Source organism: Epinephelus fuscoguttatus, linkage group LG6 (genome assembly GCF_011397635.1).
Source record: "Epinephelus fuscoguttatus linkage group LG6, E.fuscoguttatus.final_Chr_v1".
NCBI lineage: Eukaryota > Metazoa > Chordata > Actinopteri > Perciformes > Serranidae > Epinephelus > Epinephelus fuscoguttatus.
In genome coordinates this window covers 14,417,607-14,437,302 of record NC_064757.1, presented here as the reverse complement: position 1 = coordinate 14,437,302, position 19,696 = coordinate 14,417,607, and the positions used below count along the sequence as shown (strand labels likewise).

At 40.7% G+C, this 19,696-nt stretch overlaps 1 protein-coding gene across 2 annotated transcripts in view; it reads left to right on the top strand.

Moving 5' to 3' along the window:
* The first annotated feature begins 234 nt into the window (after positions 1-234).
* The window catches only part of adgrd1 (adhesion G protein-coupled receptor D1), a 38,965-nt gene continuing 19,503 nt past the window's right edge, over positions 235-19,696 (top strand). The window contains exons 1-14 of one of the 2 annotated variants that reach the window (XM_049579078.1): positions 235-862; positions 960-996; positions 1,360-1,476; positions 2,131-2,229; positions 2,661-2,783; positions 2,887-3,063; positions 5,378-5,635; positions 9,038-9,105; positions 9,621-9,764; positions 9,893-9,943; positions 11,774-11,897; positions 12,242-12,349; positions 13,631-13,706; positions 14,917-15,058. In XM_049579078.1, the coding sequence (XP_049435035.1) occupies positions 809-862; positions 960-996; positions 1,360-1,476; positions 2,131-2,229; positions 2,661-2,783; positions 2,887-3,063; positions 5,378-5,635; positions 9,038-9,105; positions 9,621-9,764; positions 9,893-9,943; positions 11,774-11,897; positions 12,242-12,349; positions 13,631-13,706; positions 14,917-15,058 (1,578 nt within the window). In that variant the 5' untranslated portion in view covers positions 235-808. The remainder of the gene's footprint in view (positions 863-959; positions 997-1,359; positions 1,477-2,130; positions 2,230-2,660; positions 2,784-2,886; positions 3,064-5,377; positions 5,636-9,037; positions 9,106-9,620; positions 9,765-9,892; positions 9,944-11,773; positions 11,898-12,241; positions 12,350-13,630; positions 13,707-14,916; positions 15,059-19,696) is intronic. The other variant, XM_049579077.1, reaches the window with a different exon arrangement.

Here is a 19,696-nt window from a genome sequence, read left to right as displayed (position 1 = left end):
AAGTTATCTTGTTAAATCTCTGAGTGGTGGCAGTTCAAAATTAAACAAACCCTTCAGGCGATTCATAAAAAGTGTTTTGCAGCGTTGCAGATACTGCATCTGTGCTACCCCAGTGAGCTCTGGGTCTGTTTGTCCTTCTGTAAACTGTCACAGTAACCACCCACCCTCAGCAGCATCCCTGTTGTTCCCAAAGAGTCCGGGGTGTTGTCCTGTAGTTTAACTCAATATCGAATCTAGTCATGAGACCACATATTAATACGTATCTTTTATCTAAACAGCACTTGGGTCGCGCGGTGCAGATCCTGATCTCATTCATTCCCCGCGCAATCTCCAATTACGCAGAAGTAATGCCATTTACGCACAGCTCCAACGCCCCTCCTCAGAAGATCCAAAAATGACATCACGTTTTGCAATTCCCACGTTCAGTCCAACAAGCCAGTACGGGGCTTCTCTGCTTCTTGCCATTTCCAGATGCAGCCACAGAAACTCAAAGAAACTAGTTCACTGTAGAAACGAAGACCACGGATTACAGTTTTTTTTTTTTTTTTTGCGTGGACGTGGAAGCTGGGATTCAGATTTTTATCATGAAAGGGAAACTTTTGAAGTTTTTCTCCCTCATACCAGAACACTGAATTGATTTTTTTTGTTCTAGAGCTGTTATTAGTATTTATCTGTATTTCAAAGTGTGGACACATGGACTGATCAGAAGTTGACACAACTTGGAATAATGAGCAACTCCTCCTGGATTCATCTTCATTTGGGGATTTAACAGTTGTTTTAGAGAGGACTGCTACAATTTCTAAAAGTTATGGAATTTTCTTTGCGGATTCACTTTTTTACAGCTTTTGTCTCGTGTATTAAGGTAAGCTCATGAACACAGTTACAGTCCCATCCTCTCATATTATAGTCTGATCATCTTTTGCATAGTTCTTCTACAAATACATTTGATTTCTTTACAGGTTTATGCTCAAGTGGTACAACCTGTGAAGCATCCAGGTAGTAATGCATTTTTTGTGTGGATGGCGTGATTTCTTTAATATTCCCAAACTGTTTTAATTTACCAAATTTAAATATGATTACAATATACAGCTATATATTTAGAAATATGCACCCTAAAAAGTTTTTACCATCTGCTAACTGCAGAACCAGAGAGTGTTATTGATTTGTTTATTACCCTACTCATTAATTAGAGCAGTTTGTGTAACTCTTACAGCTGTTGGGTTCATTATTATCAAGCTTTTAATCCCCCCAAAATCCAAAATGGAGTGCCAGGAAAATCAATTTTGAGTAATGGGGCACAGCTTGATTGGGGGAAAAGCCCTCTCTGGATGCTTGTTTACCCATGAACTCTCCGTCCAGGCCTGCAGGTGTTGGCCACGGCCTCACATTATTGGCCCCTTGATGCTGTGGACGGAATCCATGAACTGTGGGACCAGATTGGAAACAGACCAGGTTATGTTAACGGAAGTAACATAAGTATGTGCACACCATACATAAAGAGACTGTCAGGGGAATGCACAATCCTAATGTCTTTTTCTGATTGCTCTCTGCATGGTCTTAAGCTGTTTTTCATCACCCACCTTCCAGCCATAGCCATCATGCTTGTTAAATGTGCTGCTGTGTTCAGAGAGTGTACATTGTATGTTGGATTTATTAGTGAAATTATAAAGCTAAATATCTAGTGTGTGAAGGAACTTAATGCTGCATTATTTTACATGCAGTATCCCATAATCTGGAGGTGGTAAAAGATCATTAATCTGCATTTTAGAGTTGTTTTAATTGGCGACAGACTGAAAGACAATAACTTCTTCCACATGCATTGAGTTTGCAGCCATGCTGTCACTACATAGGTCATGGCAAGTGTTTATAAAGATGTTAAAGTTAAAGAGGGATCGGGTATAGACTTGAGTATGATGTGTGAAGCCACTCTGAGTCAAGGAAAATCCTCAAACAAAGAGGAAAAGAGCGAAACCTCTTTGAGCGCTGCCACTCTGCACTCAGCTCAGCATCACTCCGTCTCATACCTGCGCACCACGTCCCTCCTGTTGTCTTCCTCTCACCGTTCTCTTGTGCCTTCTGTCATGTGTCTATAGGTGTGAATCACTGTCTCTCTCTGTTGTCTTTGTCCAGCTCTCAGAATCCACAACCACACTGTGCTCCCTTCCTCCCATAACTCTTCCTATGTGTATACCAATGACTCTGCCTACACTAACATTTCTGCAACAGTAGGTGAGGATCAGTCACTTTCCGCTCACTGAAATTCATTTGTGCGTCACCCACCACTCCCTGTTGTCCTCTGTGTCTGGACTTGGTTGAACTTTTTTTTTGTGCAGTCTTTTGTCTGTGCAGCACGAGATGAGAAGATTCTTGGCCTTTTAAATATCTGCTATTGTTCATTTAGTCAAACCAGAATTGTAACACACTGTATACACTTGCCTAATGTCTTTGTATTCTTTTATGAGATACCAAGAAAGCTGTAAAACCCTCATGTTCATCAGCTGCAAAAACAATTTATGACTAGTTGACTATTAAGAGACTTATAATTTGATTTACTGGATGAACAGAGAACTGAACATTCGGAATATTTTGGCACTTAAGTAGACCACCCCTGGCTCATCATTTCAAGTGAGATGATGCCTTTGATTTGTGCTCTGCTGCAGATATTGTTGAAGGAATGGTCAACAAGGGCATCTTTCTGAATGGAGATAATGGTGGCACCTTTCTCCACTTTGGAAACTACCAGAACTCTTGCATTAGTGACCCTACTTGGTGTGGGCCTGAGGGTGAGCGCAGTGTAGTTTCTGCATACCATAATTTGCCAAAGCACTAATTATTTTCACTCCGTGTCAGTCATTTTTATTGATGTGATTTTTCATCATTCTCCAGGGATTACCTTCTCCTTTTTTTGGAAGAACCATGAGTCGGAGTCCCGTTTTGCTGTAGCCTCTGGAGGGAAAGTTATCTCTAATGGCTTCTCTGTCTACACCAACCCCTATGGAGGATATGTGGAGTTTTACACTCGAGGCAACAACCACAGATGGAAGGCCAACATCCAAGTTCCAGGTACTGTGGATAAATTTACTTTTGTATTTCACACTGTTCTTTAAGTTACATTTCCCATAGGCACTTGTGAGGAATGTATTTTCGTCTTGGAAATATACAGCTTTTTGTTTTCAACCATAAATTGTTAGTTGTGTAATTGCATTCATGGTTTGGTTAACTGAAACCAGATGCAGCCACAGACAGTTGATTTGGCAAGAGGAGGGTAAATTTCATAAATCTTTTTCTTTTGCTTTTGCTCTTCTGCTGTTCGCAAAACATAGAATTATTGTGGACGTGTAACGAGATGCGGTCATTTCCCTCTTAAATACAATAATGTTTGGTGATTAGTAAACGTCAAGTCAGATGAAATTTGAACTTAATAACGGTCAGAGTGTGACCAATACTTTGAATCCAATTATGAAAATAAAATTTGGATTCAAATGAGATGAAATGGTTAGGTAAACTGTTTTGACAAAGTGGGGAAAAAAACATATGAGACATAACGTTATGTGGAACTTTTACAAGTTAGTATTTCATTCTCAAATGACTTCTGTCATCTTTGTTTTCCCTGCAATTACTCAAAGTAGTGTTCACGGGGCGTCATCATAACTTAATTTAGATTTGAGTGTTCTGTTACAGAGGATCAAACGTCATTTGGTACTCATACAGTATGACACGTCAAAATTTTAGGACATGTATCAGTTCTTTCTGAAGTATGAGGAATAGCTTTGATGTTGATAGACTGAACCTTGAGGTGCCCTAAGACTAATATAATAATCATCGAAGGCTAAGAATATTTCATAATACTGCTTTGTACATAAAAAAGTGAAAGACAGAGTTAAAACATAAAAGTAGGACTGGTCTTTTGCACATATGGTTTGTATTCTAACCGCAAATGAGATGTGTTTTGGGTGCTCTGCTCATCTGGTGGAAGTGTTTTCAGATGTGTTGTCTAATGAGACTCCCCTCATTGTCAATTTACTTCACAAGGGGAAGTTCTTTGTAGTGTAAAACTGACTGGAGAGGAGAAAGCTAGCAGGACCAGAACAGACCCTGACCTCAAGTTCTTGTAGGCACACAGGATTTACTCATAAAATAATTAAGACAAATTCTACAGTATCTACATTTTTTACTAAACATAATTTTCAGCAATTTTCAACTGAGCTAGCGTTGTTCTAGATGAATTGTGATAGCTTTGGTGAACCTGGAAAACTAGTGATATTCCTACCAGGCTCAGTTTTTGGCCTTCTTTGCCGTTAGTGTTATTTAGCAAGCACAGTAACAACAGAAATCGATTGCTATGATGCTGACACTCTAAACTAAGATAAACATGGTTATTATACCTGTTAAACTTTAATTAATTAACGTTAATTTGCTAGCATTTTCATTGTAGCATGCTGATTACAGTCTATGATGCTGACATTAGCATTTAGCTCAAAGCAACAGAGTGCCTCACAGAGCCACTAGCATGGCTGTAATCTCTTCTAGCTCAGCCAAAATGCAAATATGTCTTGACTCCAGCATTTCAAGCAATTTGAATGTGTCATCTTAAGATCTGTGAAACTACAATGTATATTTTTCACAGCATTGCCAGATTAGAAATATTTAACTATCGTAGCAGAGGCTTAAAATGATCATATTTAGGGGAAAATGATCATACACGACTCATAACCATGAGAACAAGTAGGCGTAAATGTGTAATTTCACGTATTTCAATTGCTTTTTTTTTGACAAATCTAACCACATTGGGGCTTGCCAGTCACATTCATCATAGCCCACGCCAAGCATGATTGGTGGGAAAGAGGCCTTGTGAGAAGAGATACATACACACAGTTGTAGCATCTGTATTTTGCTTTTGGTCACATTGGGACATCAAATAAGAAAGCTCAGTTTAAAACTACAAATTGGAAGTGTCACATAATGGTCAGATTATGGCACTTTCGGCATTACTGATTGTACATCATACAGAGGGCAAAATTACCGCACAAATAGGTCTACAATAATTATCATTTATTGTACATCTGGCAATGTTGACATTTTATAGAAAAATGGATTAATGAAGAAAGAATCAGCAGATTAAAAACAATCATTAGTAACAGCTCTGAACATTTTGAATAGAAATGTTCCACCATGTCACCATCAGCAAAAACAAAAACAGATTTTGCATGAAAAGCCATACTAACATCTGAAATCCTGTGTTCTGCTCAGTAAATTTCATTCTGTTTTTTGCTTTAATCGCCCACTCTTGCATTGCCTTAACATTTGCAGCGCTTATTTAGTGTGCTATTTATAATTCCACAGAAATCATACATACTGCATATGTTTCCTCTTTCAGGGCCTTACTGGACCCACATTCTCTTCACATGGACGAAAAAGGATGGTCTAAAAGTCTACATCAATGGGACCTTCACTGTTGGTGACACAGTTGGCAGTGTCTCAGAGAACTACGGAGATCCCTACCCTGACCTTGTCATCGGGACTGGCAATGACAGGGCTTATGGTCACTACGTAACAGGCGCTTTCGACGAGTTTGTCATCTGGGAGAGGGCCCTTTCACCTAACGACATTTTGCTCTACTACAGTGCAGCCACAGGTAGGACATGACGCTCTACTGGAAAGTGTTTTCCTGTCATTCTGGGAAGTGGCCTATCTATTTAAATATGTCCTCCCTCTTGACTCTGTTGTGAGGAAACAGGGTTAAAAAGCAATTTCCGTCCTTGTCCCCACTACATTCCATCCACAGCATTCGTGCATAACAAGTGTTTAAACTGTATAAATATCTTTCGGCTCCCTGTCAAATGGCTCTTCATGCAAAAACATTGTCATGACCTTTCACCATATAAGTGTCATGGCTCACATAGTTCTGCCTTATAAGTATTTAGAAGTGTGCAGTGGCATGGCAGGTTGCAGGGGGGCAGATAATTATGATTTAATGTGACAGGTTATAACACGCTAGGACAAAAACCCTTGACTCTTAACTGTTTTTGTTCTCTTGTTTACCTCCTTTGGTAGTAGAGTGCCATAAATGGACAAAACATGTTGACATTTATGAGAGTTTAGAACTAATATCATTCTGCTGTGTGATAAAAACATATTATCAAATTTTAGTATGAGAAGAGGTCAAAGCCTGATAAAATAGCTAGTAGGCTGAATTACTTATTGTTGTATATGAAACATACTGATTAGTGACAATGCACGCTGCCTCCTCCTTTGTGTGTATGGTAAAAGTATATACAAACTACACTGTGCACTTTTAGAGCCTCATCTGCTCACAATGGACAAAGCACAAAGTGCACACTGCCTTCATTTCTTCTCCGAAGTCGTTACCAAAAGCAATATATTCCACAGACCAGACGCAAAGAGCCCAACTGTTATGGTTACAGAACAATATTTTTACCTCTCCAGAGCACACATATAAAATGTTGCATTGAACCAAGGAAGAGCAGGAATGGTTCACACTGATACTTCTAAAGTACGTCCATATATGGCAGTTTTCTGGTAGCTAGTTAGTGCCATTTTTATTAAATGATAACAAAGACATAAAACGTATCTTAGCCTTGCACAGAAGCTCATGGCGGAGTATCATGTGGTTGATTATCCCAGTTTTGTGGAGGTTGTAATCTGTCTCCTTTCATGACTGGGCATGATCCAGCCTCATAAACTGAGAGCTGTATGGTGATACGATCCAGCTACACTACAGTGGCCTAGCCTGCTCAAGTTCAACCAAGGATATAATAACAGAAATGCTTCTCAAATGGGGATATCCAAGCTACAAAACTGAACACATTGTATACACGTCACCAGTGTGGTTCCTACATGGATGGATTACTGAACAGACCTACCAGGGACAGGCCCCAGGGCCCAAAGTGTCAGGGGCCCACATGGCCTTCACATGCAAAATTTCACTAGAAGACACATGACCCAAATGACCACAAAGAGACACAAAGGGGCTACAAAGAGATGTGAAACAGCTGCAGATACACACAATGTCTATGAAAAGGGGCAAAACAACCACAAAGGGACACAAAATGACTACAAAGAGACATAAAAAACTACAAAAAGACTCAAAATGACTACAGAGACCTAATATAAACCCCTAAGAGACACAAAACAACTTCAGAGTTACTTAAAATGACTACAAAGAGATGCATAACAACTACAAAGAAACAACAACAATAAGAAGATAAACAACTTAAAAGTCTGTGTGTCTATGTAGGAAAGGTGATGGGGTCTTCTTTATAATGATAATAATAATAATGATAGCGCTTTTCAAAACAAAGTTACAAAGTGCTTTACATGGTTGATACTGGATTTAAGACAATGCAGGATTCAAGCAAATAAATGAGACAATCTAAAGAAATACAAAGAACGATAAAAATAAAATAAAGATAAAATTCCATCACTGAAGCAGATAAGCAAAGTTGGCAACAAATTGCCCTGTAGATTACACTGAGGTTTAGCAATCGAACAGTTGGAGTCAAACAAAATAAAAGAATACAATAACCGATGATAACACAAGATAATAACAATAGAAATGATGAAATGAGACATATATAAAATAGCGTGTGCTGAAATTAATAAAATGCTTTTTTGAACAGATGAGTTTTAAGAAGCAATTTAAAAGATGTAATTGATTCAGCAAGCCTCACACTCTCAGGCAGGGAGTTCCAGAGCTGAAGGGCCTTGACTGCAAAAGCCGGGTCACCTGTAGTTTTGAGTCAGGACCCACGATCTGCCAACAGAGCCCTGCTTTAGGATCTAAGGCTGCGCCCTAGCTCATACGGGAGCAGCATCTCAGCAATGTAACTGGGGGCAAAGCCATCAAGAGCTTTAAAAGTGATCAGAAACATCTTAATATCAATTCTAAAACTGACTGGGAACCAGTGAAGAGAGGCTGAAGCAGGGCTGATATAGTAATGTTTTCTAGTGTTTATTCAAAGTTGAGCAGCTGTGTTTTGCATGAGCTGAATCTGTGAGATGGCTTTTTGGCACAATCCTGAATACAATAAGTTGCAGTAATCTAACCGTGAAGAAATAAAAGCATGGATGACCTTCTCAAGATTGTGCCGAGAGAAAGGACCTGATTTTGGAGATGCTTCTTAACTGATAGAAAGAGGACTGGACAATGCTTGCAATTTGTTTATCAAAGGAGAGGTCAGTGTCAAACATCATAACAAGGTTTTTGGCTGCAGGTTCGACATTTGCAGATTGGAGGCCAAGATGGTTTTGTAGAATAGTGACTGACTTTGGAGGACCAAAGAGGATTATTTCTGATTTACTGTCATTTAACTGACGGTGGTGTGGTGGTTAGCACTCTCGCCTCACAGCAAGAGGGTTGCCGGTTCGATCCCGGGCGTGGGAGCCCTTCTGTGCGGAGTTTGCATGTTCTCCCCGTGTCAGCGTGGGTTCTCTCCGGGCACTCCGGCTTCCTCCCACAGTCCAAAGACATGCAGATTGGGGACTAGGTTAATTGGTAACTCTAAATTGTCCATAGGTGTGAATGTGAGCGTGAGTGGTTGTTTGTCTCTATGTGTCAGCCCTGCGATAGTCTGGCGACCTGTCCAGGGTGTACCCTGCCTCTCGCCCGATGTAGCTGGGATAGGCTCCAGCCCCCCCGCGACCCTCAAGAGGATGAAGTGGTTAGAATGAATGAATGTCATTTAACTGGAGAAGGTTTTGGGACATCCAGCACTTAATGTCAGACAGACAGGATAAAAGATGATTAAAATACATTAAAATACTTCTTCGCTGGTTTTTAACAGAACAAAAATGTGTGTGTCAAATGCATTGCAATGGTACTGGATATTGTATTTCTTTATGATGTGACAAAGTGGATGCATGTATATGAAGAACAACAAGGGGCCAAGGATGGAGCCTTGGGGAACACCACAGGTCAGAGGGATCGCAGAGTCTGTGCCCAGTGGCCTTTTGTCTCATAATCTGCCCATGGGTTCTTATTATATTGTAACACAGCCCTTTGTATTTTCTTTTGTAGGTCAGCCCATAGTCCTTGTCACAACACCCACAGTCTCCAAAGAAGTCACTTCAACTACACCAACAGTTGTAAGTTTGTCAACTCTGACCTTGCAATAAAACAGATGTAATGCCTAAATGTAATTGTATAAAGTACATGTGAGAATTATCTATTCATAGATATAGCTTCCACTTAGAAATAGTCTGAACTTTTGCATGCAGTATTGAGGCCAGAACATACACAGTGCAAACAGTAAATTTCTTATCGAGCTGCTGATTCCTTTTAAAGACAGAGGAGCTGGAAAAAAGGATATCAAGACCACATGTAAATAGATTCCATCCTGTTTATTAAAGGGGCTTTGGAGGTAGAAACGGATAAAGAAATAGAAGAAAGTGGAGACAGCTGCTCAACACTACGCACAAAATGGCTCCCTGTAGGGCACTAGGCTGAAAAAGAGCAACACTGAATCATTTGTCCAATGAGTATTTCCCGAACTTAGGCTTTCAGTCACTAAACATCCTGTGTATGTTGGAACTGAGCGCTCCTTTGGAAACTGCCTTGTGATAGTAAACTTCATTTGATGCCTGATGTGTCGTCTCCCCAGAGAGCCACTGAAGTGAGTCCTCCTGTCGTCAGCAGTCAGCATGAGGAGGTCCAAAGCTCCCAGGACCCAGAGTCATTGCCGTACTTCCTTAAGGCGCTGCCCAATAGGACCATTCCTCACAACACTGCCAACAACCTCACACAGGTCTTAGAGCACAATCCAACACACACACACATGTTACAGTTGCTTAAACCAGTTCACACACAGACACAATGCCCACCCATGCGCATATGATGCAACAGTTCCGTGATGTCCGTTTTTCTTCCACCCAGGCTTTTCTCAAAAGTGTGGAAGAAGTGCTGTCCTCTCCAGGACTGCCTGAGGTAAATGAGTTCACACTGTTGTTGTGCAATGTTCAAACATGACATAATGTAACATATGCAATTTGGTGAATACTTTAATCCAAGGCACTTAAGGGATCCATGAGTTGGAGATTTTAACACTGCATATTTTGGCACAAGTGGTGCCAGCAGCAATAACAGCGCCTGGCAGTGTGCCCCCACACAGGATTACAGTATACAGTCAAACCCAGTGGTGCAAATTGTATAAGATAGTAGTGATGACTATAAAGTGCTCTACAACACAATGCTGTCAATGTAAATTTGCAGCCTCCCGTACTGTACACTCATCCTGACCAAATCTGCAGACACTTATACACAAACACACTGTTTCTAGAAGAAAGACTTTCTGAGCAAGTGTGTGGTTTCAGTACATTGAGTGCTCAGAACAAGCATGCTTGTTTTTGCAGGAGCAAGCTGAAACAGATGTTCACATATGAGAACGCAAAACTTGGACAGTAGATACAGTGTTTGGTAAAACCTGGTCTCTGATCAGATTCATGATGAGTGTTAGAAAATTCACCATTTGTCAAGCTTTTGTAGGACCTTAAATCAACACTATATGACCTGAGTAATGTTTTCAAACCATTGTATTTGATCTAATTTGATTGAATTTGATGAAAAATGGTTAACATTATAGCTCACTGCTAAAAAAAGTGCTTAGCATCAAACATTATCCCCTGATTGCCACAGTGGCAGCTGTTTGGCAAAAATTACAGTCTCACTTTAAATGGTTATTTGTTCAACCTATATTGGATATGAAAAAGCATTTTCTTGCTGGTTTATTATTGTCAATTAAAGGGGTACTCCAGCTCTACATTGCACTCCCATAAAGCTGGCTGACTCACAAAAGACAGTTTATAAAGAATGGTCAAAATCAACGCACAATAGGCAGAGATATCCTGAGTCTTAGCTCTAAATACACTGGATTCTGCAACTCCCTCAAATTGATGCTATTTCATCACAGTTATTTTCTTAGACTTTGGAAAGCTCCTCCCATAGTTACACAGAAGACATTATAAAACTGCTGAATCTACCAGTCCAGTAAATGTTCTTCATAACCAAGCATCATCCTCTGGGGCTGAAAAATGAAGCCAACACTGAAGTGCCAAAAACTGCAGTTCTTCTAATGACCACTTGAGGCTGGCTCTAAAAGCGAGTTAAAATGCCCAACTTTATAGCAGAAATGAACATGTTTACAGCCTGGCACAAAAATGGTTTTAATCTCTATAGTGGTGTTGAAAACAATATCAATATAATGATACATATTGATTTTGAATACTTGAACTGGTTTCAATACTGACAACACTAGTCTATAGCTATTTTCCCCTTTTGTGACAGCTGTACAGGAGGTGAATTTTCACATAATTTACCAGTTTAAATTTTATTAAGGCTTAATGTTACACATAGGCTTAGGTTGCAGGCTGTGTGTGAGGTGTCATCACAGTCTATGAGACAGGTCTACTCCTCGCACCTTCACAGCTCCACCGTCTCTTACAAATGGCTCCAAAAATCCAAGATGGCAACAGCAAAAATGCCATATGCAAGGCTTCCAGATGAGAGTCCACAAACCAATGGGTGATGTCACGGTGGCTACAACTGTTACTTTTACAGTCTATGTCCAGGAAAAGTAAATTGACCTTTGTGCCCCCCTTGACTTTGACCTATTCTATATTTGTAAATGGAACCTGTGAAGAGAAATCTAATAAAGGAAATTGTTCAAGACACCAGGTCAGCATGAAGCAATGCTAGACATTGGAAGCAGGGACTGTGAATTGATTGTGAACATTTTCCTGTCGGTTCATTGTTGAGCAGCAGTCCATCCCTGTGGTCAGCGGTCTGATCGAGACCGTGGACAGAGTGATGGAACACATGGTGACTAACCTGGAGCCCAGCCCGAACTCTCTCATCTCCCTGGGTGGAACGTCTTTTGTTGCAGGTCAGTATGCTGTCAGCTCTCCATAAGGTGACTCACTGTTTGTAGTTTGTGTGGACACGGTTAGGCTAGAAGGACATCGAGCCTCAAGCTGACATCATTAATTTTCTTATTCAGAGGGCAAATGCAGGTCAGAAAAGCAGAGGTCAAACCCCCTCCGCTCTGCCTCTCATGGATGTGGGTCTTTTTGCATAATATTTTGTTTGCCACTAAGCTTGCTTGTGTCTTTCTCTACCAAGGGTGGCTTCACATCCTTTATCCACCCCTGATGAAGCAGATGGCTCTTGTTGCTTCTCAGTCTGTTTTTCTCAACAGTTCTCGCTTTTTCTAACCTCTCACCCCAACAGATTACTCTCTGATGAAATTCCCACAGAACTACAACCTGCCACATTACCGCTTCCCCACACAAGGCAAGAATTACATCTCCGTGCCTGGAGAGGCTTTCACCATGCAGTGTAAGTGCAAAATGCAGACGTTCAGTGATATGTCTTGAGTGATAAACAAAGCAGACCTGTCGTAGCTTTGAGAGTAGTAGCTTCTCTAGGATGAGTGTGAATACTGCACATTGGTCTTGGTCTGATTCTGCCAAGAGAAAATTGTCCAGCTGGGAGGCTCTTGTTATTTGCCAGTAATTTATAATGCTAAGATTTATGATCGTTAACATAGAATAGGGTGTAGGACAGGAGTGCCATGAGAGCTTTTGTGTGACTTTATGGTGCACCGTAGAAATCCAGCTATGACTTTAATGTTGGCAGTTACCCTTTTATTCAAAACAGAAAGAATGAGAGAGCGAGCACTTTTTCTCCACTTTCCTCTGTCATTAAAAAGAATGGACTCACATAGTGGAGTGAGGGAGAGCAGTAATTACGGTGGGCATTAAAACTCTGTTTGTTTGACTTTGTGTTCAGGTCAGATTCCCTTGGCTCCACCTGGCTGCTATGTGCACTGTGTTGCCATACAATGACTGGAATAAACCATTTTTATAATTCATTAAAGGACTGTTATCACAAATGGAATATATGTTATTGCCTGACACATCAGAGCCAGGACCAAATTAACTCATAGCTGTGAATACCTGGCTGTATGAACTGCTCCAAGGGGAGGTTTTATATCCTAATTAAGTAAAGAGTATGCTAAACATTGGTGTGTTTGGATTCTTTATTATATTTTTCCTTACTCTTTCTCTTCCTTTGGAGAGTTGTACAAACAAGCTGGCCACCTTGAGGTCTCTTGTGGCTCTTTCTTGCGGGATTTCTGTTGAAATCATTTTTTGGACGGTTAAAACTCTCCTGTAGCATATATGCCGCACATTTGTTTGACATCTGCAAGCTTTTTGTAGTCACAATCAAGGGGGGGCTCTGGGTAGAGGGCCTTTGAAAGGAGGAACAGGACCATTAAGGATTTCCTCCAATTTCATTGTTTATCTTCCAGTATTGAGGTGGGACTGAGCTGGTTGATAGGTCACATTAGGGGAGGGGGACCAGACCTCCTGCTCTCCGGGTGAAGTCATGTAGAGGTTTCATAAGATTTCCCAACATCCATGTGGGTTGCGGCCCTCTTTCTTTCACCCTTGTGCGAGTATACGGCCGTCCTATTAGCCTGCCAGTGCCAGTGTGCAGCGACAAGGCAGCGTTAATTAATTTCCCTTCTTTGTGAGCATTTTAGCAGCACTGCATTACATTCCCAGTCCTTTGCCCAGGCCAGTGAACCACTCTATGTTGTCTTCTTTTCCTCAGCTCAAACCACCATCGTTGGCCTCTTTTACCACAACATGCACAACTACTACAAAGAGATCAGCCCCATCAAGACCAGGTAAGAAGACAGGACAACACTCAATGTGAAAAGTCACCTGAACTGACGGTGCCCTTACCACTCTGGTTTTGGCCAGGGTTTTATCTAGAAAAATGTGCTTTAAAAGATTATTTCAGCCATTCAACAAAGAAAATCAGGCCTCTCTTTTTGCACTTCCTGTGTGGGGAAAGACGCACTAAGGCGCCCCTGCTTCCTGAACCATAGAACGACTGATGCCTGGGGCCAGGGCCTTATCAGTCCTCTCGCCTATCTCTCATCTCACCACTCAACCTCTACTGACTGATACACCCTGCCATTAGTCTTACATACCCATTCCTCCCCCTAGTTATTGTCTCATCAGTGGACCATCTTGTTCTGCTCGTGCTGCAGTGTTTATTTTTTTACCAAAGCAGATATAACAGCGATTAAGCAACCTGTTTTCCCACTTTACAGTACAAAATGTGAAATATGTGATGGTACATTTGGAAGTGTGTTTGGGACTAATTGTTTTTAACATGGTTCTCCCACTGCTTGCATCACTGTGGCTGAGAATGTCCCGTGTATCATGATAGCGAGGTGATGCTTGTATGATCCCAATGTCACATATCAGATTGCCTTGAAAAACTATTGATGCAGTGCTGCTGCTTGTCAGTGTGATTAATAATATAGAAAGCTGATCAAAGTCCCACTTAAATGCTACTGCTCTGAGCCCATGTGTGACACTTATGTGATGATGTGAGTACCAGATTACAGTACTCTTTTCTGATATATATTACTTTACTCAAGAATCCATACACTGAATATAACAAAATTAAACGCAAATGTCCAACAAGATAAAATGATGAAGTGATGACAAGGGAGACATTTGGTCAGATATTGAATTGGTGACACTAATCTTAGGTGCACATCCAAGATTAGAAAAGATTGTATAGAACGTCTCTGCTGTCGGGTTGAGGTTGTGTGTGAAGCATCCATATTTTAGAATTTGTAGCTTCTTTGCAGCAACATTTGAAGCATTGTCAACTGTCATGGCTACGTATGAGTCTGGACAGACATGGATGAAAACTGTAACTGCAACTCGTTTGTAGAGGCATACAACTGCGAGGTGGTGATTCTAGGTAGTAGTGTTTTTCTTTTGCACTTGTACCTGTGACTCTTATTTCTGCATCTGTTTCTTCCTGCTCTTCTGCCTTTCTTTTCTCACATCCCCTTTCTCTGTTTTGTCTCTTAGGATTAACGAAGCATCTGATTTCAAGGATCACAAGATCCAGGTAGCAAGCTGTCTGATCTCTCTGAAAGTGGAGCCCTCCCCGGCCCTGTCAGTCAACCTCTCTGGAGCACCACTCATCAAGATTGTTCTCACCCACATCCTGGTACGAATCCACACTATACAATGTTACACTTTCTCCTCTTTTGACTCATGTCTTTATCAGCCATTTGCTTTCTGTGTGAGTTAGTTATACTGGGAAAGTTGAGTGCTTTTCCAGTTGTTGGGTGTGGGACACCCACCTTATCAGAGGGGGAAGAGAGCCATGGTGTGCCCGAGGTACAGTAGCCGGATCCCCCTCATATGAAATCTATCAGCTCTATTTTAGGCGTTCTCTTATGTAAGAAGATGAGCGTCTATCACTAACTGAGGCTTGTGCAGCTGGGCACCACCAGCACAAAGAACGAAGCCTATTTTGGTTTTCATTAGCCTGCCGAAGTTTTCCCTCACGGAGCATGTGGCTTCCAGAAAGCAACTGATTATGGACATTTGAACTGCAGGCTTAGGGCGCTTTGAAAGGAACAATAACTTTCTTTTATGAACAACATATTTTTTCTTTGCTGCTTTATGGCAGGGGCTGTGCCAGTTTTCCATGGGAAATGCAGTCGAAACTCATCAAGAAAATTAACTTAAAAATGTGTATCGCATTAACTTGCTTCCCTGTAAAGTCAGAAATCTGCCAGTGTTTTTCACAGCCATGTGTATTTTTTTAATTTGTTGCGCATTAACAGGATTTTGAAGCCCGTTCTTTTCATCTAAATGAATTGCGTTAATAGCCTATTAGACTATCATACAATAGTATTAATGAGGCAGTTGACTAAACCCTCAACAATGTGGTTCTGTTTAATTTCCAGGTCCTACAAGAATTATTCACTTTTTGTTGAAGTGAATAATTTTTTTTTCTCTCCTCACTCATAAGAGCGCAAATGAAAGCCATGCAGTTTCATGAAACCATGGTAATATTGCTTTGTTTGCCTTCATTTTCCCTGGTGAAATAAATGTTTATGCTGCAATCATCTGGCTTGGTTCCTGTGACAATGATTACTGTGTTTGTTTTAGCAGACACCATGGGAGAGGGCTTATAATCTCCTTTGTTATGGGAGTGCTGGAGATGCTCACCAGCTCTGCTCTCTGTTGAGTCAAGGTGTTTCTATTTTAGTTGGATCGCCTTTACCTCTGATGTAAGGATAAATCAGGTCTCTTACATTCTTTCCTCTCTACCCCATTACAAATAAGCTGTTATACTTATTACTAATGCGTACTGATTGGAACGCACCGTGCCAGCATATTTCAACTTAATTTAGGCTGCATAGCTTGGTTGATGATTATTATTTAGGGGCGGCATTGTAATTTGGCACACAGTGCTTTTGGCTGTGATCACGTCCAGAAAAGGGGTTGTGTTGCTGTAAGCACTTTGCAGCACAGACCTGTTGTTGGATTTAGTCAGAAACCGACTATTTTTGGAGTCTTAATGTCTTTGGCAGCTGGTGGATACTTATCACCTCCCTAGCTTGGAGGCAGATAGGGCGGCTCGCACAACATGAGGCTGACCTTTCCCGTCATTGTTTATGTTGCTCTTTACTGTGTGCACAAGTTAAACCTCAAAGATGTCCTTTCATGGCACCAGTTCAGTGGCTGAGAGTAGGTGATTTGTGGCTGACCTCTCTGTTTATCCCCAGAAAGCAGACAAACACCCTGTGACTTCATTAAAAGCTAGCAGGGGGACTGAGTGTGTCTGAAGCAGAAATGTGTCAGCTTCCTCATCTGTCTTCTCACGCTGTCATGGAAACAACATGTCCTGTGTGCCATCTCTTCCTCTGTACAAACAGTTGCCTATTGTCATGGCTCAGATCCAGATGTCATCCATTTTCTCTATCTGACACCTGCTATGATAAAACATATCGTATCATGGATTGATGGAGTCACCAACTTGTGAAGAACCTTGCGTAATGGCAGGTAACACTCACTGAAGGTCAAAGCCATGTGGTTGGTGTCAGCGTGACCTTGCAGTCTTGATTGATGCCCTCTGAGTACACTAAAACAGCCTGGTGAGGTCATGCCATTCCCAGCTGACTCAGTCAGAGCTTAGGTGCCGCCATCCTATGTTATGTGGCACGGAGCAGGTTTGATAACCAGACAAGGTGTTATCAAGGCCGCTAGAGGCCCACATGCTTTCTCACGCCATTCGGCGGTGGTGGTGATTGGACACTGGCTCCATCAGTGATTTATCACTGCTGTCTGCCTCAGGTTCAGTTTTAGAGAGCCTACAGAGAGAAGAAGGAGGGAAAAGAGAGGGTGGGAGGCATCGGGGTCTGTAGTTAAACATTAATACATACATAAAAAGGCCGACACCTCCTCTCTGTCTTCTTCTGTCACAGCATCACGCTGATGGTATGAAGTGAATGAATGGAAAGATTGATTTCATGAGCAAAGTGGATTTATAGGGTCAAAACTGAGAGGATTTAAAAAACAGATTTTGACAAGTGGGCCTGACTTTACAGGCTTATAAAGCAGAGTGTTAGGTTGGCGGCTCCATAAGAAGGGCCAAGGCGTGAGGGTGGAACTGGGTGGAAGCACTGGAAGAGCACTGGAGGCCTCTGTTTGTCCCTCCATTTACCTGTATTACATTTCATTTGTGATGTAATGTGGGACTACACATTATTAAGTTGAAAGAAACAAGTGCAAGAATGAAGCAAGTACATTAACCTTTTCAAATGTTGATCTCCTTTAAGTGCCACATTTAGAGATGATAAAAGATAAAAAGAGAAAGAATTTATGTCTTTGTATTTATTCATTATTATTATTATTATTATTATTATTACTATGATACCCTATCCCAGCTGACATTGGTTGAGAGGCGGGGTACACCCTGGACAAGTAGCCAGACTATTGCAGGACTACAATAATAATAATAGTGATGATAATGATAATAATAAATAATAATAATAATAATAATAATAATAATAATAATAATAAATAGTTATATAATGTGTATTCATATTATTTTATATTAAGACAAATTATTCATTATTCATTACTAACTATTTATTATTAGTAGTAGTGTTATCATTATCATTTATTATTATTGTATTTAGAAATAACTCAGAGAACACACACACACACACACACACACACACACACACACTTTTCAATTTATTATTGTTTGAATGTATTTATTTATATATTTATTTTTAATTTGTATTTATATTTGCAAATATAAGGCTACAGCTAGCAGCTTGTTAGCATAGGTTAGCTTAGCTTATAGACTTGAAACAGAGGGAAACAGCCGGCTTGGCTCTGTCCAAAGCAAACCAAAATAAAATCCACCCACCAGCAGCTCTAAAGCTCACTAACAACTTTATAGTAAATGACAATTTCTCAGCTAGCTGTTTTACCTTGTTTACAGCCTTTGGTGCTAAGCTAAGCTAATGTCTTGCTAGCTGTAGCCTTTTATTTAACAAGCAGACATCAATTTAGTCTCTGCCAGAGAGTGAATTATATTATTTCCCAAAATGTCAAACTTTTTCTCAAACAACATCTTCCTTTCTACACCCATTAAAATTGAAGAAAATGGGATTTCTGAATTGATCAAACTGACCTTGGTAACTTCACCATTACTCTGTCAGTTCCAATATTCTCCAAGCAACTGGACAAGAAACAGCTTGTGCTTACATCTTCCATTAGGCTTTATCCATCAGTCCCCCTCCCATAATTTAAAGAACATGAAAGAGAGTTTGGTGGGAAGTGAGTAAAGAGGTCAGGGGCAGAAAGGGAAACTGGGTGGCTTGTGTTTACAAAGACGTCTAGACTTGTTGGAGCTGGTGGATCAATTGTTCAGCACTTTTGAAAATAAACACGCAAAGGTTATTTTACACTTCATGATAGCTGCACTGTTAATCATGTATGCCAACGTTGGTATCAGTCATTTCTGCCACAATAATAACTGCTCTTTATTGCCGGTCTTTTTATAACTCCCAGCACACGCCCAGCTTAAACCTTGTGGGCAAAATCTCTCCTCCGTCTCTCTCTTTCTCTCTCCCTCTCTCCCAACCACCCACACCCATCCATACACCAACACATACAAACACAAGCTGTGTGAGCCAACACGCTGATCAATCACAGATGGAGGTCTGGCTATTGCTGTTCCTCTCTCGCCAAGAGATTTAGAGACTTTCTTTACGGCCCCTCCCACTAGCACCCCCTTTCTATCACTACTCAAACCTCGCGACCACCACCTCTCGCCACGCATCGTACAGTGCAGAGCTTGAGCCCAGAGGAAAATAGAAAAGGTCCTGATTCTGTCTATATCACTCTTTCTATAGATTGTGTTATACAGAATTTTGCCCTTTGTAAACCTGTGACAGAACTCTGCATGAGAAATTCAAGTTTGTGAATGTGTAGAGAGGATTTGTAGAAAAGATTTTAGAATGGACCACAATGGAAGTAAGTCCTGGACAAAGTGTTACACGCCTGTATTTTACTACTGTATTTATATTTTGTCAAACTAAACTAATAACAAAAAAACAAACAAATATTGAATTTAGTTTTTTTTTTTTTAAGTCCTTAGAAGGTATTATACGCTATTAAATAATTTTTTTTATCAGGAGATGTTACACCCCTATAAGCTAAAACTGGGATACTTGGAATAAAGGATTGTGCATGCAGGAGGCTGTTCCATCTTTGTTTGTGTAGTTTCAGTCAGCACCATCAAACCTATAGCGAGTACTATCTCTGCTGGCTACAG